This window comes from Heteronotia binoei, chromosome 2, assembly GCF_032191835.1.
Source record: "Heteronotia binoei isolate CCM8104 ecotype False Entrance Well chromosome 2, APGP_CSIRO_Hbin_v1, whole genome shotgun sequence".
Classification (NCBI taxonomy): domain Eukaryota; kingdom Metazoa; phylum Chordata; class Lepidosauria; order Squamata; family Gekkonidae; genus Heteronotia; species Heteronotia binoei.
The window spans coordinates 1,579,442-1,601,943 of record NC_083224.1 but is presented as its reverse complement, the minus strand read 5'-3'; the positions used below and the strand labels follow the sequence as shown (position 1 = coordinate 1,601,943).

Here is a 22,502-nt window from a genome sequence, read left to right as displayed (position 1 = left end):
CCTGCCCCAGGCTGCTGTCCCATTCCCACCCCCAACACACATTATCTTCAAAAAGAAAGATAGCAATGGCTGGATCTCTATAGCATTTTAACACGATGAGGATCCATCTGTTAAGCTCTCTGAATTCCCAGCTTTCATGTGAAAAACAAACATTCCTAGTCCCTTTTTCAGCAGAGACAGAAGAGACAAGGACCGATTCCCCACTCGCCTTACGCCGCTCTCAGGCTGCTCTTCTCTGCGGGGCTTCCCTTGGATTTCACACTATCTGCCGCGGGGCTGCGTCCCGCTTCGCCTTTTTCACACGGCAAACAGAAACTGGGTTTTAGAGGATCTTGTTTGCTGCACAAAAGAGGCGGAGCGAGCTGCAGCCTCGGGACAGCTTGAGCGAAATGCGACGGAAGCCCCACTGAGAAGAGGGGAGTGAGAGCGGGGTAAGGCTCGCGGGAAATCTTAGGAAGAACTTCCTGACCGTTAGAGCGATTCCTCAGTGGAAGAGGCTTCCTTGGGAGGTGGTGGGCTCTCCGTCCTTGGAGGTTTTTAAACAGAGGTTAGATGGCCATCTGACAGTTATGAAGATCCTGTGAATTTGGGATAGGTATTTGTGGGTTTCCTGCATTGTGCAGGGGGTTGGATTAGATGACCCTGGAGGTCCCTTCCACCACATTCTGTTACCCTCGGGAGGTGGTGGGCTCTCCGTCCTTGGAGGTTTTTAAACAGAGGCTAGATGGCCATCTGACAGTTATGAAGATCCTGTGAATTTGGGATAGGTATTTGTGGGTTTCCTGCATTGTGCAGGGGGTTGGATTAGATGACCCTGGAGGTCCCTTCCAACTCTTCTGTGATTCTAACAGGCTTCCTCCTCGGGAGGTGGTGGGCTCTCCTTCCTTGGAGGTTTTTAAACAGAGGCTAGATGGCCATCTGACAGCAATGAGGATCCTGTGAACTTAGGGGAAGGTATTTGTGCATTTTCTGCATTGTGCAGGGGGTTGGACTAGATGACCCTAGAGGTCCCTTCCACCTCTAGGATTCCAGGATTCTATGAAATCGGTCAAGGTGTATTTCTGTGACTAAAAGAGATGGAGACGTGTTATAAAAAAAAATAAAGGTGGGAGTTCAGAGAAAAAAGGTGGGTCGTTATAACATTGCAACTCCATAGCAATCTAATTATTCTTGATTATTTTTTAAAAAGGGCCCCCCTAGCAGTACAGGGGGGCACGGCAGAGAAAGGGTACTGGAGGGAGCCGCACCTTTTGAAGCCCAGGACGCCTGCCACACAGAAGCAGTTAAGCTTGTTTGGACTGCATACCAGCAGGTTGGCTCAAAGAGCAATGAGTGGGTGACACGGCTGTTTGGGAGCTTGGAAATAAGCTGCTGTCATTTGAAGAGTCCAAACTGGAGCAAAAAGCCAACTGGACGTCACCTGCAAGTTCCTGGTGTGGCCAGTCTCTCTGCTTCCTTCTCAAAAGTTACCTTTTCTGTGAAGGTGTGAGTGAAACCCATCTGCTGTTCTCACGGCCAGATCAAAAGAAGCCTGCTGCTGAACTGTCCTGTGCCTATCCCCCGCCCCCTCCCAACTCTCGCCATTGCAACTGTAATGTTTTGGGGGCAGAACCCTTGGTTGTGCTCATTTGACTCACTCAGAAGCCGTGTTAAAATGAATTTCAATGGAGATAAATGTCAAATTCAGCATTTAGGAGGGAAAATCAAAGAAGAAGGTATTGGATTTATATCCCGCCCTCCACTCCGAAGAGTCTCAGAGCGGCTCACAATCTCCTTTCCCTTCCTCCCCCCACAACAGACACCCTGGGAGGTGGGTGGGGCTGAGAAGGCTCTCCCAGAAGCTGCCTTTTCAAGGACAAAATCTCAGAGCGGCCTACAATCTCCTTTCCCTTCCTCCCCCCACAACAGACACCCTGTGAGGTGGGTGGTGCTGAGAGGGCTCTCACAGCAGCTGCCCTTTCAAGGACAACCTCTGTCAGAGCTATGGCTGACCCAAGGCCATGGTAGCAGGTGCAAGTGGAGGAGTGGGGAATCAAACCCGGTTCTCCCAGATAAGAGTCAGCACACTTAACCACTACACCAAACTGACTCTTCAGGGGAGCCTGAAGGTATAATAATAGGATGAGAGAGGCTTGTCAGTGAAAAAGATCTAGAGCGGGGTGTCAAACTCTTTTGTTATGACGGCTGGATCTTTACCTTGTTGGGCCAGGCCATATGTGTCATAATATATAAGGCCAGGTAGGTGAGTTATAAACTTAATAAAGAACACAGACACACATACGCAGCCTAATCCACCTCACTGGCTTGTTGAGCCTCAGGCAACAGAAGGAAGAGAGGCTTGGCTCAGTAGTTCTGCTGTGCAATTGAGAGGGCCTGGCAAAGCAAGCTCTTCTTCCCCCACTTCCTCCCCAAGGCAGGAGCTTTGCTCTGTAGCTCCTGTGCAATTGAGCAAGCCTGGCAAAGCAAGCTGTGATGCAGAAGGAAGCAAGAGAGGGAGAAGGAAGCAGGCGACACTGAGTTGCTCGTGGGCCTGATAGGAGCCCTCTGGGGGCCGCATGTTCAGCACCTCCGATCTAGAGGTCTTTGTGGACCATATACTGAACATGAGCCAGCCATGTGATGCAGTGGCTAAAAAGGCAAATGCGATCAGGGGAGTGGGTGTTAGGGCTGCCAGCCTCCCAGTGGGGCCTGAAGGTCTCCTACTTTTACAACCCATCTCCAGCTGGCAGAGGTCAGCTCCCCTGGAGAAAACGGTTGCTTTGGAGGGTGGACTCCATGCTGAGGCCCCTCCCTTCCCCAAACCCCGCCCTCTCCCAGCTCCACCCCCAAGTCCCCAGGTATCTTCCAACCCAGACCTGGCAATCCTCGTTCAAGCACCTGTTCTTATTATTGTGGAAAGGCTGAAAAGCTGTGAACAACCTTTGCGAAGGTGCCATTTCTGTCCCAAAGGTGGAAGTAGGGTTGCCAATCCCCAGGTGGGGGCAGGGGATCCCCCGGTTTGGAGATCCTCCCCCCGCTTCAGGGTCATCAGAAAGCGGGGGGAGGGGAGGGAAATGTCTGCTGGGAACTCTATTATTCCCTAGGGAGATGTCTTCCCATAGAAAATCATGGAGAATTGATCTGCGAGTATCTGGGGCTCTGGGGGGGCTGTTTTTGGGGGTAGAGGCATCAAATTTTCAGTATAGCATCTAGTGCCTCTCCACAAAATGCACCCCCAAGTTTCAAAAAAATTGGACCAGGGGGTCCAATTCTATGAGCCCCAAAAGAAGGTGCCCCTATCTTTCATTATTTCCTATGGAAGGAAGGCATTGAAAAGGTGTGCTGTCCCTTTCAATGTGATGGCCAGAACTCCCTTTGGAGTTCAATTATGCCTGTCACAGCCTTGATCTTGGCTCCACCCCTAATGTCTCCTGGCTCCACCCCCAAAGTCCCCAGGTATTTCTTGAATTGGACTTGGCAACCCTAGGGGGAAGGCTCTACGAACCCTATCACCACCGCACACAGTTAACCCCAACGCGCACACAGAGAAACACACACACTGTGACTGCTCGGAGCTTGCCGCTCTTGACAGAACAAACAATAAATCCCTCGGTGTGGCCTCCATTGGAGGATTTCCAGACCTCCAGCAACTGCGGCTGCAAGCAACTGGAAGGCCAGCCGTAGATTCCCCCTGACGGAACTGGGGGCCCTACAAAGAAGTGACCCCTCCCCCACCCACCCACCCACACAGCCCCTTTGCCCCAGATCAACACCCAACTGGACACAATTAAGCACAACTGCATTGGTAACGATATAAAAATATATTACGGGAAGATCTGGGGTTCACAGAAGGGCAGGATGAAGTCAGCAATTCCATAGTGCAAAGGAGCACAGCCAACCCTGGATCCCAACCCTCTGAAGCTTTTCGGAGCAAGTTAAGGTGCCTCCATCTTCCCTAGCCTCACTGCTGCCCTGTCTTGACAGCAGTGGAGGGGAAGAAGGCCCAGGCAAGAGGGAGGCTTCCAGCAAACCAACCCCAGTTCACATCTTCCCAGCTGGCCTTCAAGCCGTTTGTTCCCCAGTCCACACACCGATGGCTTTTTCGAGTGCTGGATGTGGTCGAAGGCAGGTCCCAGGCTGGCCTGTTCGGGATTGGGCCCATGCAAGAGTCTGAACTCCCCTTCACCCACGTGTGAGTGAGGCTGCTAAAAAATATTAACTGCTTAAATCCACAAGTGTCAGGCAGGCCTTGCAGCGGCAATAGGGAAGAGACCGTGGGGAGGAGAGCTCGGTGAGGCAAAGAGGAGCCCACCCCTCCCAGGGGCATTCAATCAATCAATCAATCAATCAATCATTTTATTTATATCCCGCCCTCCCCGCCGAAGCAGGCTCAGGGCGGCATTCTTGGTTTTGAAAGAGGCCTGGGCAATGCTGAAACCCCTTTTCCTTGCGCCCCACACAGAGGGCTCAGGCATGTTCGGGTACCGAGGGGAACCCACATGTCACATCTGGCTGAAAGTGTGAGACTTCACACCCAGCTTGTGAGGACCGCCTGAACTGGAAAGGACGAGGCTCAGACAATTTCAGATTATTCCAGAGCAGTAAAGGTTTACCGGCTCTGCCTCTCGGCCCAGGGCACTATCTTCTGGTTCGAGGAGGGAGGGTGGCCCCTCCACCAGATTCAAGCTTTGGACAGTTGCCTTCTGGTTCCCAAAGGGAGAGAAAGCTTGCTTGGCGTGTTTATTGGGCTTGTGCAGTGTCCTTTAACCACACATGGAAGCACCAAGAGGAGGGAAATCATACCCTTTTGCCGCAGCCCCAGGAGATGGAGGCCTGGCTGTGGAAGGAGAGAGGGGGTGAAGAGGGGCACTCATCGACTTCGGTGTGGATCAAGACAGAGGCCATCTCCGCTGCTCTTGGATTTAACCCCCAGGGGCCTTGCTGAGACCAAGGACGGATGAACTGCCAATGACACAAAAGGGAGGAGAAGTGGTGTGGAGCGGAGGCCCATAAGCCTGAGACGTCGTTCTGGGGAAAGGGAACAGGAGCAGAAGTGAGGCCACAGTGCAGCCTCGTGACCTCCAACTCCTCCTGCCTGGTTGTCCAAGATGGCTGTGCTCTTCCCGCTTCTTCCACTGGGCCAGGAAAGAGGACACCTCAGGGCTGAGCAGCAGATCAGAACTGGAGCCCCAGGAAGGACACATAGGAACTGAGGACAATGCTTCTCCAAGAGTTTTCTCATTTCCCTGTGAGAAGAAAAAGGGAAGATCATTTATGGGAAATGAACTTCGTTCCTGCTGAGGGATTCTCTGTAGCCAGAAGTTTTGGGTGCCTTAAGACTTGGGGGATGAGGGTGTGTGTGTGTGTGTGTTGTCAAACAGTCCCTGTAGAGCTAAACAGCCAAACCCCTAAAACACACACACACAAACCACCCCACCCACCCCAATCCCAGAATCAGGCCAACTCTATGCAGGTTTCAGTCTTGCTTTGTTTTGTGGATGTAATTAGAAAACTGAACATTTTCCTCCCCCCCCTCCCCCTCGCTCTTCCCAAATTGTATCACAATTTGACTGCAATTAATGTCTAGTAAAAGAATGGTGAGAACTCAGGAGGAGGAGAAGAAGAAGGAGAAGAAGAAACTGGATTTATATCCTGCCCTATACTCTGAATCTCAGAGTCCTAGAGTGGCTCACAATCTCCTTTATCTTCCTCCCCCACAACAGACAACCCTGTGAGTTCGGTGGGACTGAGAGAGCTCTCCCAGAAGCTGTCCTTTCAAGGACGGAGTCTCAGAGCGGCTCACAATCTCCTTCCCTTCCTCCCCCACAACAGACAGCCTGTGAGGTGGGTGGGACTGAGAGAGCTCTCCCAGAAGCTGTCCTTTCAAGGACAGAGTCTCAGAGTGGCTCACAATCTCCTTCCCTTCCTCCCCCACCACAGACACCCTGTGAGGTGGGTGGGGCTGAAAGAACTCTCCCAGAAGCTGCCCTTTCACGGACAGAGTCTCAGAGTGGCTCACAATCTCCCCTCCCTTCCTCCCTCATAACAGACACCCTGTGAGGTGGGTGGGACTGAGAGAGCTCTCCCAGAAGCTGTCCTTTCAAGGACGGAGTCTCAGAGCGGCTCACAATCTCCTTCCCTTCCTCCCCCACAACAGACAGCCTGTGAGGTGGGTGGGGCTAGAGAGGGCTCTCACAGCAGCTGCCCTTTCAAGGACAGAGTCTCAGAGCAGCCTACAATCTCCTTTCCCTTCCTCCCCCACAACAGACACCTGTGAGGTGGGTGTGGCTGAGAGGGCTCTCCCAGAAGCTGCCCTTTCAAGGACTGAGTCTCAGAACGGCCTACAATCGCCTTTCGCTTCCTCCCCCCCAACAGACACCCTGTGAGGTGGGTGCGGCAGAGAGGGCTCTCACAGCAGCTGCCCTTTCAAGGACAGAGTCTCAGAGCGGCTCACAATCTCCTTCCCTTCCTCCCCCACCACAGACACCCTGTGAGGTGGGTGGGACTGAGAGAGCTCTCCCAGAAGCTGTCCTTTCAAGGACAAGTGGAGGAGTGGGGAATCAAACCCGGTTCTCCCAGATAAGAGTCCGCGCACCACAGGCTTCACCTGCCCCGAGAGAAGGGGCTTCTGCGTGAATTATGCTGTGGTTTTTGGTTTTTTTTGGGGGGGCGGGGTGTCCAAGATGGAGTCCAGGCTGGGGCATCCAAGAGCCAGGTGTCATCTCTTTCTTGAACCCAGAGCCTTACCGGAGAGCATGCATGTCTTGGAGCACTCCTCTTCCGTCTCGAAGTTGTTCTTGTTCCCACCGCAGCCCCCGTAGACAAACTGCTCGCATTTCTGGCTGGAGGTGTTGTAGAAGTAGCGGGAGAACATCGCCTTGCAGTTTCCGCAGACGGAGGGAAGGTGGCAGAAGCCTGGAGCATCCGGAGAGGGGGGGAGAGAAGGCACAGTGGTGTGAGACAGGCCTGGGGGGCGGGGAGGACGTTTGCAGGTCCCCCCCAGACGGTTAGATGGTCCCTTTCGCAAACCCAGTGGGCCAGACCTGGGAATGCACAACCAGAGGGTGGGAAGCTGCAGACAATTTCTCCCTCAACCGTCCCAAGCTGCCCCACCTGGTGGCAACTCTAGGAAGAGGCTGGAGAGGAGGGCCCGCCTCTCTGCATTGAGTGACTGTGAATTCTTCACTTGGCAAGAGAGTGGCCAACTCTGGCTTGAGAAACGCCGGAAGATTTAGAAAAGGGCATTTGAAGCAGTGACTCACAAAAAAAAAACAGAAAACAAATCAGCCAGTATCATGACGCCCTTGTATAAATCGATGGTGCGGCCTGATTTGGAATACTGTGTGCAATTCTGGTCACCGCACCTCAAAAAGGATATTATAGCATTGGGAAAAGTGCAGAAAAGGGCAACTAGAATGATTAAAGGGTTGGAATACTTTCCCTATGAAGAAAAGTTGAAACGCTTGGGGCTCTTTAGCTTGGAGAAATGTCGCCTGCGGGGTGACATGATAGAGGTTTACAAGATAATGCATGGAGAAAGTAGAGAAAGAAGTACTTTTCTCCCTTTCTCACATTACAAGAACTCGTGGGCATGCGATGAAATTGCTGAGCAGTCGGGTTAAAACGGATAGAAGGAAGTACTTCTTCACCCAAAGGGTGCTTAACATGTGGAATTCACTGCCACAGGAGGTGGTGGCGGCCACAAGCACAGCCATCTTCAAGAGGGGATTGGATAAAAATATGGAGCACAGGTCCATCAGTGGCTATTAGCCACAGTATATATATATATATATATATGTGTGTGTGTGTGTGTTGTGTGTGTGTATGTGCATACACACACATATTGGCCACTGTGTGACACAGAGTGTTGGACTGGATGGGCCATTGGCCTGATCCAACAGGGATTCTCTTATGTTCTTATGTGACACAGAGTGTTGGGCTGGATGGGCCATTGGCCTGATTCAACAGGGCTTCTCTTCTGTTCTTATGTGACACAGAGTGTTGGACTGGAAGGGCCACTGGCCTGATCCAACAGGGCTTCTCTTATGTTCTTATATGTGACACAGAGTGTTGGACTGGATGGGCCATTGGCCTGATCTGACATGGCTTCTCTTCTGTTCTTCTGTGACACAGAGTGTTGGACTGGATGGGCCATTGGCCTGATCCAACAGGGCTTCTCTTCTGTTCTTATATGTGACACAGAGTGTTGGACTGGATGGGCCACTGGCCTGATCCAACAGGGCTTCTCTTATGTTCTTATATGTGACACAGAGTGTTGGACTGGATGGGCCATTGGCCTGATCCAACAGGGCTTCTCTTCTGTTCTTATATGTGACACAGAGTGTTGGACTGGATGGGCCACTGGCCTGATCCAACAGGGCTTCTCTTATGTTCTTATATGTGACACAGAGTGTTGGACTGGATGGGCCATTGGCCTGATCCAACAGGGCTTCTCTTCTGTTCTTCTGTGACACAGAGTGTTGGACTGGATGGGCCACTGGCCTGATCCAACAGGGCTTCTCTTATGTTCTTATATGTGACACAGAGTGTTGGACTGGATGGGCCACTGGCCTGATCCAACAGGGCTTCTCTTCTGTTCTTCTGTGACACAGAGTGTTGGACTGGATGGGCCATTGGCCTGATCCAACAGGGCTTCTCTTATGTTCTTATGTGACACAGAGTGTTGGACTGGATGGGCCACTGGCCTGATCCAACAGGGCTTCTCTTCTGTTCTTCTGTGACACAGAGTGTTGGACTGGATGGGCCATTGGCCTGATCCAACAGGGCTTCTCTTATGTTCTTATGTGACACAGAGTGTTGGACTGGAGGGGCCACTGGCCTGATCCAGCCCAGGGCTTTTTTTGAGCAGGAATGCACAGGAGTGCAGTTTCGGCTGGCTTGGCACCAAGGGGTGTGGCCTAATATGCAAATGAGTTCCTGCTGGGCTTTTTCGACAAAAAAGTTATCTCTTTCTCCAGGGGAATTGAAGTTATCTCTGTCGCTCACAAGCTGCAACGCAGCCACGTCAAGCAGAGCCGGAAGAAATTGCAAGAGGTGGGGGGATTTTCCAGAATTTCATCCCCTTGTTGGAATTTCATTCATCTGAGGGCATTTTCTCACTAGCCTGTTTCTGGGATCCCTGGCTTCTGAGGGCTGCAGGCTCCAGGGCCTGAAGAGCGACAAGCTTCAAAAGGCTTCAGCAGAAAGAAGCTTCAAAAGCAGAAGTTTGAAGGGGAGGGGCCCTGGCTCAGCAGAAGAGCTTCTGCTTGGCCTGTACAAGGTCCCAGGTTCATAGAATCATAGAAGAGTTGAAAGGTACCTCCAGGGTCATCTAGTCCAACCCCCTGCACAATGCAGGAAACTCACAAACTCTTCCCCCTAAATTCACAGGATCCTCATTGCTGCCAGAGGGCCATCTAGCCTCTGCTTAAAAACCTCCAAGGAAGGAGAGCCCACCACCTCCCAAGGATGAAGCCTGTTAGAATCATAGAAGAGTTGGAAGGGACCTCCAGGGTCATCTAGTCCAACCCCCTGAACAATGCAGGAAACTCACAAACACCTCCCCCAAAATTCATAGGATCTGCATTGCTGTCAGATGGCCATCTAGCCTCTGTTTAGAAACCTCCAAGGAAGGAGAGCCCACCACCTCCCGAGGAGGAAGCCTGTTCCACTGAGGAATCCTTCTAACAGTCAGGCCGTTCATAGAATCACAGAGTTGGAAGGGACCTCCAGGGTCATCTAGTCCAACCCCCTGCACAATGCAGGAAACTCACAAACCCCTCCCCCTCAATTCACAGGATCTTCATTGCTGTCAGATGGCCATCCAGCATCTGTTGAAAAACCTCCAAGGAAGGAGAGCCCACCACCTCCTGAGGAGGAAGCCTGTTCCACTGAGGAACCACTCTAATCATAGAATCATAGAGTTGGAAGGGACCTCCAGGGTCATCTAGTCCAACCCCCAACACAATGCAGGAAGCCCACAAATAGCTACCCTAAATTCACAGGATCTTCATTGCTGTCAGATGGCCATCTAGCCTCTGTTTAGAAACCTCCAAGGAAGGAGAGCCCACCACCTCCCAAGGAGGAAGCCTGTTAGAATCATAGAAGACGGAAGAGGCCTCCAGGGTCATCTAGTCCAACCCCCTGCACAAAGCAGGAAACTCACAAACGCCTCCCCCTAAATTCACAGGATCTTCATTGCTGTCAGATGGCCATCTAGCCTCTGTTTAGAAACTTCCAAGGAAGGAGAGCCCACCACCTCCCAAGGAGGAAGCCTGTTGAATGATTATGAATATGTTGAATGAATAATAATATGAATATACTTTGGAGTACTGACCATTCATTAGCAATGGCAATACTAGTAAGGAAATGACTAGCACTACGAGTTGGCATCTCCAATAAAAAGGTCCAGCTACCTGGCAATGGGACAAGCCTTCACCTGAGACCCTGGAGAGCTGCCATAGAAGACACCCTCCAAAGCAGCTGTTTTTTTTTTTTTTTCCAGGGGGATGGGTTTCTGTTGTCTGGAGAGAACAAGCGTACAGCAATTCTCAATTGGAGACTGCACAATGACATTTTAAGGTACTGGTTTAAAAGCAAATGCTGGAGAATTCCTGTCTCCCCATGTAATCCTCTTCCTGCTTTGAAGGGCGCCTTCAGTAGACGGGACATTGTTCAAAGGAAGAGAGGGCTGCCCCACAGTCTGCCCAGCCAAGTCTCTTGCCCTTCCCCACTGATGCTGCCCAGCTCACGGCACGGTTACCTCTGCCTAACCCTTGGTCTGCTTTGGACTCTTAGCTAGGACAAGTGACCTGCTTGAGCCACCATCTTCTCCAGGGGGGGTTGGTCTTCATCATCTGGAAATCAGTTGTAATTCCAGGGATTCTCCAGGTCCCAACTGGATGTTGGCAACCCTGCTTTGTGGCAGACCTCTGCTAAGGCCAGAGGGACGCTTGAGCCAGGGTGAGAAGGCATCTGAAAGAGGGTTGCCCCAGCTCCCCCAGGCCAGGCCAGCCTGCCCCCCCTGGAGCCTCCTCCCATTTTCCTCCACCTGTCACCACAGCCTCCTGCCCCTCCCACTTGCATCACACAGCAACAGAGCTGGGCTGTCAACACTCTGGCAGCGCCGCTCCCAACAGTAAAGTGAACGCATGAAGCTTCCTTATAATGAATCAAGCCCTCGGTCCATCCAGTTGGCCTGCTCAGACCGGCAGTGGCTCTGCAGGGTCTCAGGTAGAGAAAAGTCTTCCCCGTCCCCTCCTGCCTGGCCCTTTCCACTGGAGACGCTGCCGGGGATTGAACCGAGGACCTTCTGCATACCAGACTGATCCCCACAGTCTATTCTACAGTCAAACATTCAGGTTCCAAATGAAGCTGCCTCATACAGAATCAGACCCCTCTTGATCCCTCAAGGTCAGTCTTGTCTATCATAGAATCATGGAAGGGACCTCTAGGGTCATCTTGCACAATCCCTTGCACAATGCAGGAAACTCACAAACAACTCCCCCTAAATTCACAGGATCTTAATCGCTGTCAGATGGCCATCTAGCCTCTACTTAAAAACCTCCAAGGAAGGAGAGCCCACCACCTCCCGAGGAGGAAGCCTGTTCCACTGAGGAACGGTCAGGAAATTCTTCCTAATGTTGAGCCGGAAACTCTTTTGATTTATTTTCAACCTGTTGGTTCTGGTCCTACTTTCCGGGGCCACAGAAAACAATTCCACACCATCCTCTAGATGACAGCCCTTCAAGTCCTTGAAGATGGTGATCCTATCACCTCTCAGCTGCCTCCTCTCCAGGCTAAACATGCCCAGCTCCTTCAACCTTTCCTCACAGGACTTGATCTCCAGACCCCTCACCATCTTCATCGCCCTCCTCTGGACCCGTTCCAGCTTGTCTATATCCTTCTTAAAATGTGGTGCCCAAAACTGAACTTAAGACTCCAGGTGAGGTCTTACCAGAGCAGAGTAAAGTGATACCATCACATCACGTGATCTGGACACTATACTTCTGTTGATACAACCCAAAATTGCATTTGCCTTTTTAGCCACCGCATCACACTGTTGACTCATGTTCAGCGTATGATCCACTAAGACCGCTAGATCCTTTTCGCACAGACTACTGCCAAGACAAGTTTCCCCCATCCCATAACCATGCATTGGATTTTTCCTACCGAAATGCACAACTTTACATTTATCTCTTCTAAAATCCATTTTACTAGTTTTAGCCCAGTTTTCCAGCCTGTCAAGGTCATCCTGTATCCTGCTTCTGTCTTCTTCTGTGTTTGCAACCCCTCCCAATTGAGTATCATCTGCAAATTTAATGAGCAGTCTACTCAGCCTTGTCTACAGAGCATCACTGCCCCAGGCAGAGAGTTCCATCAATACGCTGTGGCCAGGCTCGCAGCTAACCAGAGACCCACGGGGCCTGGCCTCCTGACAATTTTGGGGGGCCCCTCACCTTCTGGCTGCTGCCTTCCTCCTGCATGATTTATATCACATGGGAGGGGCATCCAGGAGCAGCTGCTGCCCTTCCCATGCCATTTAGAGGACCCAGAAATCAGCTGATCGGTGGGGCCTCAATTATGCAGGAGGGGTGGCAGGAGCAGTCTCACCAGCCTCCTTGCTATGGGACTGACTGTGGCTAATAGCCACTGATGGACCTCTGCTCCATATTTTTATCCAATCCCCTCTTGAAGCTGGCTATGCTTGCAGCCGCCGCCACCTCCTGTGGCAGTGAATTCCACATGTTAATCCCCCTTTGGGTGAAGAAGGACTTCCTTTTCTCCGTTCTAACCCGACTGCTCAGAAGTTACATGGAGTGCCCACACGTTCTCATATTGTGAGAAAGGGAGAAAAGTCCTTCCACTGAGCCACTGTCCCTCCCATATGGTTTTTGCCTGCACCCTTTTTAGTTGGAGATGCCGGGGATTGAACCTGGGACCTTCTGCTTCCCAAGCAGATGCTCTACCACTGAGCCACCATCCCTCCCCTGCTCTCCAGGGTCTCAAGCTGAGGTTTTTCACACCTATTTGCCTGGACCCTTTTTTGGAGATGCCGGGGATTGAACCTGGGATCTTCTGCTTCCCAAGCAGATGCTCTACCACTGAGCCACCGTCCCTCCCCTTCTTTCTCTGCCTCCTCTGTCCCATGCGTAATCTGTACAACTCTAAAATGTTACCCCTCAGTTTTTGGCACCAGCTCTCCAGGGTCTCAGGCAGGAAACGGCCTTCCCCATAATCTCTTGCCTGGCCCTTTCCACTGGAGATGTCGGGGATCGAACCGGGGACCTTCGCTGTGGTGCATCCCCTTTCTAATATTCTACAGTCAAACCTTCAGGCCCCAGGCGAAGCTGCCTTCTGCTGAATCAGACCTTTGTCAGTATTGCCTGCTCAGACTGGCAGCAGCTCTCCAGGGTCCCAGGCAGAGAGAGGTCTTTTCAGACCTCCTGCTACTAAGTGGAGATGCTGATGGGGACTAAACCTGGGACCTTCTGCATGCCAAGCAGGGGCCCATCCACTTAGCATGGCCCCTCCCCCATGGGACCAGCGCTGTGGGGTTGCCAATCCCCAGGTGGGGGCAGGGGATCCCCGGTTTGGAGACCCTCCCTCCGCTTCAGGATCATCAGAAAGCGGGAGGAGGGGAGGGAAATGTCTGCTAGGAATTCTATTATTCCCTATAGAGATTTATTCCCATAGAAAATCATGGAGAAATGATCCGCGGGTATCTGGGGCTCTGGGGGGGGGCTGTTTTGGGGGGTAGAGACACCAGATTTTCAGTATAGCATCTAGTGCCTCTCCCTAAATTATCCCCCAAGTTTCAAAAAGATTGGAACAGGGGGTCCAATTCTATGAGCCCCAAAAGATGATGCCCCTATCCGTCATTATTGCCTATGGAAGGAAAGAATTGAAAAGGTGTGCCGTCCCTTTAAATGTGATGGCCAGAACTCCCTTTGGAGTTTAATTATGCTGGTCACACCCTTGCCCCTGGCTCCGCCCCTAATGTCTCCTGGCTCCACCCCCAAAGTCCCCAGATATTTCTTGAATTGGACTTGGCAACCGTAAGCGCTGGCCATCACTATAGCCCTTAATTTGAGTCCAGAGGCTTCTTTAAGACCAACACAGTTCAATTCTGAGCATCAGAATCCCCAGGTGGGATAGAATACAATCCGAGAGAGGTCACTATAATGGATCACACAACAAAAAATGCCAGCTAGTGACCAATTTACTAAGTAGTATATAGAAACCAGTCCAAATGTCCAAAACATGTACATTCAAGTCCCAAAGTAGTGTGGTGACAAGCCAATCGATTAAGTACTTGTTTCTTTCCAGTCTTCCAGTCAGACCTGGGAGCGATATTGATTCAATTATACAGATTCTTTACATAATTTTTAAAAAGGGAACGCAGAGCATCTCCAACAGCAATTTCACATCGGCTACAGCTCAGTATGAGGCATCTTGCGTCCCCCTTTTTTAAAAATTAAGTAAAGAATCAATATAATTGAATCGATATTGGTCCCAGGTCTGATGAAGACTGGAAAGAAACGAGTACTTAATCGATTGGATTGTCACCACACTACTTGGGGACTTGAATGTACATGTGTTGGACATTTGGACTGGTTTCTATATACTTCTTAGTAAATTGGTCACTAGCTGGCATATTTTGTTGTGTTATCCCCAGGTGGGGGCATGAGATCTCTCATTTGGAGGCCCTCCCCCCGCTTCAGACTCATCAGAAAGTGGAGGGGGGAGGGAAATTTCTGCTGGACACTCCATCATTCCCTATGGAGACTGATTCCCATAGGGTATAATGGAGAATTGATCCATGGCTATCTGGGGCTCTGGAGGGCTGGGTTTTGAGATAGAGGCACCAGTGCCTCTCTTAAAAACACCCTCCAAGTTTCAAAAAGATTGGGCCAGGGAGTCCAATTCTACGAGCTCCAAAAGAAGGTGCCCCTATCCGTTATTTCCAAAGGAGGGAAGACATTTAAAGGGTGTGCGGTCCCTTTCAATGTGAGGGCCAGAACTCCCTTTGGAGTTCGATTATGCTTGTCGCAACCTTGCTCTTGGCTCCACCCCCAACGTCTCCTGGCTCCACCCCCAAAGTCCCCAGATATTTCTTGAACTGGAAACCCTACGCCCTCTTCTTCAGACCTTACGGTGTCTGCCGGTGCAGGAAAGAGTGTGGAGAACCACCAGAGAACGACGCTCAAAGCATCAAATTTCAAATCGGTCCAAGTCCCCAGGGTTCTTGTGGAGGGGTTTAGGAGGGGTTTTCTTAGTGTTGCTTTTCTCAAGCCCCCCTCCCCATAGAAGCAAACCCGGGGCAGAGCAGCGGGTGAGGGAACCTACTCAGCACCGCTTCCTGGCAGACGTAGCCGCAGTCTCCTGGGCAGCACTTCTGGGTGCCCGGGCACTGGGTGTCGTTGGCACAGGTGGAGCAGGAGTTGTTCTTGAGGCAGGCGCTGCAGTCCTTCTCGTCAAAGACATCCCCCAAAGGCGCCACGTGGAAGCAGTACCCGTCCTTGGCTGCAAAGCAAGGGGCACAGATTGAGAAGAAGATGATTTTGGATTTATATCCCGTCCAATACTCTGAATCGCAGAGTCTCAGAGCGGTCACAATCTCCTCTACCTTCCCCGCCCCCCACAACAAACACCCTGTGAGGTAGGAGGGGCTGAGAGTGCTTTTATAGCAGCTGCCCTTTCAAGGACAGCTTCTGTGAAAGCTATGGCTGACCCAAGGCCATTCCAGCAGGTGCAAGTGGAGGAGTGGGGGAAAAAACCCTGGTTCTCCCAGATAAGAGAGCTCTGGCTGACCCAAGGCCATTCCAGCAGGTGCAAGTGGAGGAGTGGGGAATCCAACCCGGTTCTCCCAGATAAGAGAGCTCTGGCTGACCCAAGGCAATCTCAGCAGGTGCAAGTGGAGGAGTGGGGAATCAAACCTGGTTCTCCCAGATAAGAGAGCTCTGGCTGACCCAAGGCCATTCCAGCAGGTGCAAGTGGAGGAGTGGGGAATCAAACCCGGTTCTCCCAGATAAGAGAGCTCTGGCTGACCCAAGGCCATTCCAGCAGGTGCAAGTGGAGGAGGGGGGAATCAAACCCGGTTCTCCCAGATAAGAGAGCTCTGGCTGACCCAAGGCCATTCCAGCAGGTGCAAGTGGAGGAGGGGGGAATCAAACCCGGTTCTCCCAGATAAGAGAGCTCTGGCTGACCCAAGGCCATTCCAGCAGCTGCAAGTGGAGGAGTGGGGAATCAAACCCTGTTCTCCCAGATAAGAGAGCTCTGGCTGACCCAAGGCCATTCCAGCAGCTGCAAGTGGAGGAGTGGGGAATCAAACCCGGTTCTCCCAGATAAGAGAGCTCTGGCTGACCCAAGGCCATTCCAGCAGCTGCAAGTGGAGGAGTGGGGAATCAAACCCGGTTCTCCCAGATAAGAGAGCTCTGGCTGACCCAAGGCCATTCCAGCAGGTGCAAGTGGAGGAGGGGGGAATCAAACCCGGTTCTCCCAGATAAGAGAGCTCTGGCTGACCCAAGGCCATTCCAGCAGCTGCAAGTGGAGGAGTGGGGAATCAAACCCGGTTCTCCCAGATAAGAGTCCGCGCACTTATCCACTACAGCAAACGGGCACAGCAGGGGCTGAGCAGCACCTGGCTTCATTGCGTAGCCTCCAAAATGGAAAGTGCCCCTCCCCATAAAGCTAGGGGGCTGTGACAGACAACCTGGGTGCGGTGCGGTTTCTACAGTGGGACCAGGAAGACCTGGGTTCAAGATCTCTCTGGACGTGATGCTGTTCCGCTTTGATTCCCCACAGCTCACTGGAGCTTCAAGGAAGGTGATGATTTACATTGAGGGAAAGGTGCAGACCCCCCCCCCACCCCCACCACCCACATTTTGCAAAGGAGGCAGGGAGCTCTCTTAATTAGGGTTTGGTTTTGTGGTTTAATCGCAGGAAATCTGGCCAACCTCACTGGGTGACTTCTCCCAGCCACCTGCAAGGAAATTCGCCATCTGCCTGGCACCAACGCTGCAGGGGATCTTTCTCGGGGCTCACCCTCTGCTCTCACACCCCTCCACCAGCAACCCTGGAAGCAGAACCTCCCCAGACAGGCTGCCGGTGCAGTCTAGCTTGCCTGCCCCAAAAGCGCAGGTGGGAGGGAGATCCCCACCACACACTTCCAGTCTGCGGTTCTCTCACGCAGCTATGGCCGCAGCTGGGAAGTGTATGAAAGGGGAAGGTCTTTCTCTCCGCTGCCCCTGGCACAGCGGGACATCTCACTCCCCCTTCTCCCTGCCCGGGGGCACTCACCTGGGGCATCTGCGGAGACCTGGGCCCCGGCGAGGGCCAGCAGGGCCAGGGAGGCGAGGAGATGGCCGCCTGTCTTCATGGTGTTTTTGAACTTCAACTGAGCCCTGTCAGTGCAGCCAGGCAGGCTATAAAGAGCCAGGCAGGTGGGGCTGGCTGCTGGGGGACGTGCCACGGCTTGCCTTCAGCTGGCTCCCGGCACTGAACTCCCCTCTAATCCGGCCCTGGAGCCCTGCCCTGCCCAGACAGGCAGGTTCTCAAAGTGCAGGGGTGGCGTTCATGGGTGACGCCCAGACGTGGGGAAGCCGACTGGGTAGGAGCCTCGTAGCCGGGCATATCCAGCGTCAGAGCAGCAGGCAGGGAGGGTGGCCAGCCAGGGGGCAAGGAAGTGCCCTGCAGGAAGACTGGGCATGGCCTGGGTTCGAGTCCTGCCTTGGGCAAGCCGCAGTGCCAGTGTGATGTAACCGTCAGCATGCTGGACTCAGACTGGGAAATCCTGAGTTTAAATTTACATGAAGTCAAATCAGGGATCTTGTTTTGGTCCCTTCCTCTCATCCTAGCCTATCCGGCAAGATTGTTGGGAAGATAAAATGGAAGAGAGGAGAATCAAGCATGCCACTCTCAGCCAGTTCCTCTGGAGGGCCAACAACCGGGCAGAGAGGCTGAGGCCTTCGCGTTGCTGGGAAGCTGCCTCCTGGGTCTGGGATCCAGAGAATTAGGCTTCCCAACCCTCCCACCCTGGCGGGGGACCCCAGGATTTCCAGCCTCTTCCCCCGCTCCCCAAAAAAACGGAAGCGGGGGGAGGGGGAAACGGCGCCAAGGAGCATGGCGAGCCGCCCCATCCCGGAGTGGGCGACGCCGCTGCGCCGCTGCTGTCCCCTCCCCGCCCACCGCAGCTGCTCCTCCGAGATGGGCCCAGGCTGAGCCCATCTCAGAGGAGCAGCCACGGCGAGCGGAGAAGAGGCGGCAGCTGCGCAACGGCATCGCCCGCCCCGCCTCCAAGGCAAAACCAGAGAAGGGGAGGGTGGAGGCAGGCCAGGAACATGGCGAGCCGGGAATCCGGGCCCTTCTAGGACCCGGACTCGCGGCTCGCCACACCCCCGGCCCGCCTCCACCACCCCCTCCGATTCCACCGCAGCTGCTCCTCCGAGATGGGCCCAGCCTGAGCCCATCTCGGAGGAGCAGCCACGGCGAGCGGAGAAGAGGCGGCAGCTGCACAGCGGCATCGCCCGCTCCGAGACGGGGCGGCTCACCACCCTCCCTGGTGCTGTTTCCCCCCCCAGCTCCACCCCCGTGTCTCCTGGCTCCACCCCCAAAGTCTCCTGGCTCTACCCCCAAGGTCCCCAGATATTTCTGGAGTCGGACTTGGCAGAGGATTTATGAGGCCTCCTGGGTCTGGGATCTAGAGGATTAATGAGGCCTCTGGGATCTAGAGGATTGGTGCCTCTGAATGTGGAGGTTCCCTCAGTCACTGGGGCTTGTAGCCACTGGTAGATTTCTCCTCCTCGAACCTATTTGATCCTCCTTTCAAGCTATTTATTCCTGTGGCCATCGTAAATTCCACATTTTCATCACTCTCTGTGTAAAGTAGTATTTCCTTTCATCTGTTTTGAACCTCCTGCCCATCAGCTTCATGGGATGGCCAGAAGTTCTGGTATTTGGGGAGAGGGAGGGAAAGTTCTCTTTCTCAACTCTCTCCAGCCCCTGCATGATTTTAGAAACCTCTGTCATGCCCCCCTCCCCCAATTATCTCTTTTCTAAACTGAAAAGTCACGGACTCTTCAGCCTTTCCTACTCCTAAGGAAGGGGCTTTGCACTGGATCTCCGCCACCTCCTGGCCTTTGGGAAAGGCATTGCTCCCACCAGTGAGTATGTAGACACCTGTCACTCCCCAGAGCCTACCGAGGGGGCCCAGCGTTCACGTTGGAGGAAGGATTTGTGCTCCTGGCTAGACGTGCTCCGGAATCCACAGCTTCAGCGCGCATTGTGATCATGTGTTGCAGTCACCAGAACTGGACATCTGGTGGGCTATTTGGTCCCCACCAGATGTCCAGTTTGGTGCAGTGGTGAAGTGTGCGGACTCTTAGCTGGGAGAACCAGGTTTGATTCTCCACTTGCAGCTGCTGGAATGGCCTTGGGTCAGCCGTAGCTCTCGTAGGAGTTGTCCTTGAAAGGGCAGCTTCTGGGAGAGCTCACTCAGCCCCACCCACCTCACAGGCTGTCTGTTGTGGGAGGAAGGCAAAGGAGATTGTAAGCCGCTCTGAGACTCTGAGATTCAGAGTACAGGGCGGGATATAAATCCAATATCTTCTTCTTCTTTCCACTATGTCTGCCATAGAAATGCCATCTCTGCACATGCACAGAAAAGCATAAACTTTCACCATCATTGTTCAAAGGGAGGATTAGGAAGTTAAAGATTTCCTGGGGGAAAGGAACCTTTTCTCTCGCTGTTCCGACTGTATCTGGCAGCTTGAACTTCAGGGACTGCTGAACTCTCTGGACTTCTAGGGACTCAGGCATGCGTGTTCTTGCACTCTAAGGGAGTTGTGATTGTGTCCCACGCACACACACTGCAAAAATAAATGGCTTGTATGCATTTTCAAGTTATAAAGACAATAGAGGATTGATTGCACTATGAGTCCACACTAGCTACTAATTGATGACCCCAGTTGCCCCACAGACCCTTCTCCAGAAGCACTCTGGGAACACCTAAAAACTACCATCCTGTTGACCTCTGAAGAAGTCCTCAGGTTCTCCACAAGGAAGAACAAGGACTGGTTTGATGAGAACAATCAAGAAATCCAAGAATTACTAGTGAAAAAGAGATCTGCCTACCAAGCACATCTTGCTCAGCCCTCCTGTCCTGGGAAAAAAGCAACCTTTCGCGCTGTATGTAGCAACCTCCAGCGCAAGCTTCGAGACATTCAGAACGAGTGGTGGACCAAGCTTGCAGAGAGAACCCAGCTGTGTGCAGACACTGGTGATTTAAGAGGGTTCTACGAAGCCCTGAAGGCAGTATATGGCCCATCATATCAGGCTCAGAGTCCCTTGCGTAGTGCAGACGGCCAAGTGCAGATGGCCAGTTTGGTGTAGTGGTTAAGTGTGTGGACTACTGCACCCTTCTTAAATCTTCGTTCGCGAAGTCAAGCCGAGAGAGGGCTATTAAAAAAAATCTGAGCTGCTTGGAATGTTTTGTTTTTTACTGCCCTCTTCATAAAACTGTTCATATGGCTTTTACATTGCTGCTGCTCACCTTGGGTCCCAGGAAGCTGGGAGAAAGGTGGAAATCGAAACATTTTAAGTAAATAAAAATAATAATAAAATGATAGAATCACAGAGTTGGAAGGGATGTCCAGGGTCATCTAGCCCAACCCCCTGCACAATGCAGGAACTTCACAAATACCTTTCCCCAGTGACCCCCTGCTCCATGCTCATAGAATCATAGAGTTGGAAGGGACCTCCAGGGTCATCTAGTCCAACCCCCTGCACAATACTGGAAAAGAAGATGTCAAGAGTGGAGAGCCAGTTTGGTGTAGTGGTGAAGTGTGCGGACTCTTATCTGGGAGAACCGGGTTTGATTCCCCACTCCTCCACTTGCACCTGCTAGCATGGCCTTGGGTCAGCCATAACCCTGGCAGAGGTTGTCCTTGAAAGGGCAGCTGCTGTGAGAGTCCTCTCAGCCCCACCCACCTCACAGGGTGTCTGTTGTGGGGGAGGAAGGTAAAGGAGATTGTGAGCCCCTCTGAGACTCTTGAGTGGAGGGCGGGATATAAATCCAATATCTTCTTCTTCTTCTCCTTCTTCAAAAAACCTCCAGGATCTCTGGCCAGACTAGATCCCTGGAGAAAAACTATTGATGTGATGGTATCGCTTTACTCTGCTCTGGTAAGACCTCACCTGGAGTATTGTGTTCAGTTTTGGGCACCACATTTTAAGAAGGATTTAGACAAGCTGGAACAGGTCCAGAGTAGGGCAACGAAGATGGTGAGGGGTCTGGAGACCAAGTCCTATGAGGAAAGGTTGAAAGAGCTGGGGATGTTTAGCCTGGAGAGGAGGCGGCTGAGAGGTGATAGGATCACCATCTTCAAGTACTCGAAGGGCTGTCCTATAGAGGATGGTGTGGAATTGTTTTCTGTGGCCCCAGAAGGTAGGACCAGAACCAATGGGTTGAAATTAAATCAAAAGAACTTTCTGACCATTAGAGCGGTTCCTCAGTGGAACAGGCTTCCTCCTTTGGAGGTGGTGGGCTCTCCTTCCTTGGAGGTTTTTAAACAGAAACTAGATGGCCATCAGACAGCAATGCGGATCCTGTGAATTGAGGGGGAGGGGTTTGTGAGTTTCCTACATCGTGCAGGGGGTTGGACTAGAGGACCCTGGAGGTCCCTTCCACTCTAGGATTCTATGATCCCAAAATGGCCATCAGGACTTCTGTGGGTGTGTAAGAAAGGGCCACATTATCTCTGCCTGACGTTTAAAACCAGGCTGCCATGAATAAAATGAACAGACTCGGTTACGGCTGCGTTTTATTTCCATCGAAGTAGCTTTTGGCTCAGGTATCACTCCTTATTCAAAGGCTAATGACTCTTCCATGACCCTCTGTGGCAAATCTTGCCCTGCCAGATGCCTGCAACTGCTTAGCTGCCAATAGCTCCGGGCACTGAGCCCCGGGAAGATGCTTCCTGCTGCGTGGGCACAAACACGAGGGCCCAGTGAGCGACCCGGAAACTTCTGGTATCCTGAGCCTTCCAGAGTCCCGGCTGTGTGCAGACTGGTCTTGCTTCTTGTGTGGGCATAGGGTTGCCAATCCCCAGGTGGGGGCAGGGGATCCCCCGGTTTGGAGACCCTCCCCCTGCTTCAGGGTCATCAGAGGGAGGGGGAGGGGAGGGAAATGTCTGCTGGGAACTCTATTATTCCCTATGGAGATTTAGTCCCATAGAAAATCATGGAGAATTGATCTGCGGGTATCTGGGGCTCCAGGGGGGGCTGATTTTTGGGGTAGAGGCACCGAATTTTCAGCATAGCATCTAGTGCCTCTTCCCGAAATACCCTCCAAGTTTCAAAAAGATTGGACCAGGGGGTCCAATTCAATGAGCCCCAAAAGAAGGTGCCCCTATCCTTCATTATTTCCTATGGAAGGAAGGCATTGAAAAGGTGTGCGGTCCCTTTAAATGTGATGGCCAGAACTCCCTTTGGAGTTCAATGGTGCTTGTCACAGCCTTGATCTT

At 52.4% G+C, this 22,502-nt stretch overlaps 1 protein-coding gene across 1 annotated transcript; it reads right to left on the bottom strand.

Moving 5' to 3' along the window:
- Positions 1 to 6,659: 6,659 nt before the first annotated feature.
- Positions 6,660 to 17,359, bottom strand: LOC132567828 (eppin-like). The gene is made up of 3 exons (XM_060233511.1): positions 17,281 to 17,359; positions 15,328 to 15,504; positions 6,660 to 6,894 (listed from the first exon to the last, which is right to left on the bottom strand). The coding sequence occupies exons 1-3, from the start codon at positions 17,357 to 17,359 to the stop codon at positions 6,698 to 6,700; spliced, it is 453 nt and encodes a 150-aa protein (XP_060089494.1). The 3' UTR covers positions 6,660 to 6,697.
- Between the last annotated feature and the right edge of the window lie 5,143 nt (positions 17,360 to 22,502).

Excerpts from the sequence above, each read along its gene's own strand:
- LOC132567828 (XM_060233511.1), bottom strand. The coding sequence starts at position 17,359 with ATGAAGACAGGCGGCCATCTCCTCGCCTCCCTGGCCCTGCTGGCCCTC. Across the intron at positions 15,505-17,280 it reads GGTCTCCGCAGATGCCCCAG|CCAAGGACGGGTACTGCTTC; the intron begins GTGAGTGCCCCC and ends CTTGCTTTGCAG. Across the intron at positions 6,895-15,327 it reads CTGCCAGGAAGCGGTGCTGA|GCTTCTGCCACCTTCCCTCC; the intron begins GTAGGTTCCCTC and ends CGGATGCTCCAG.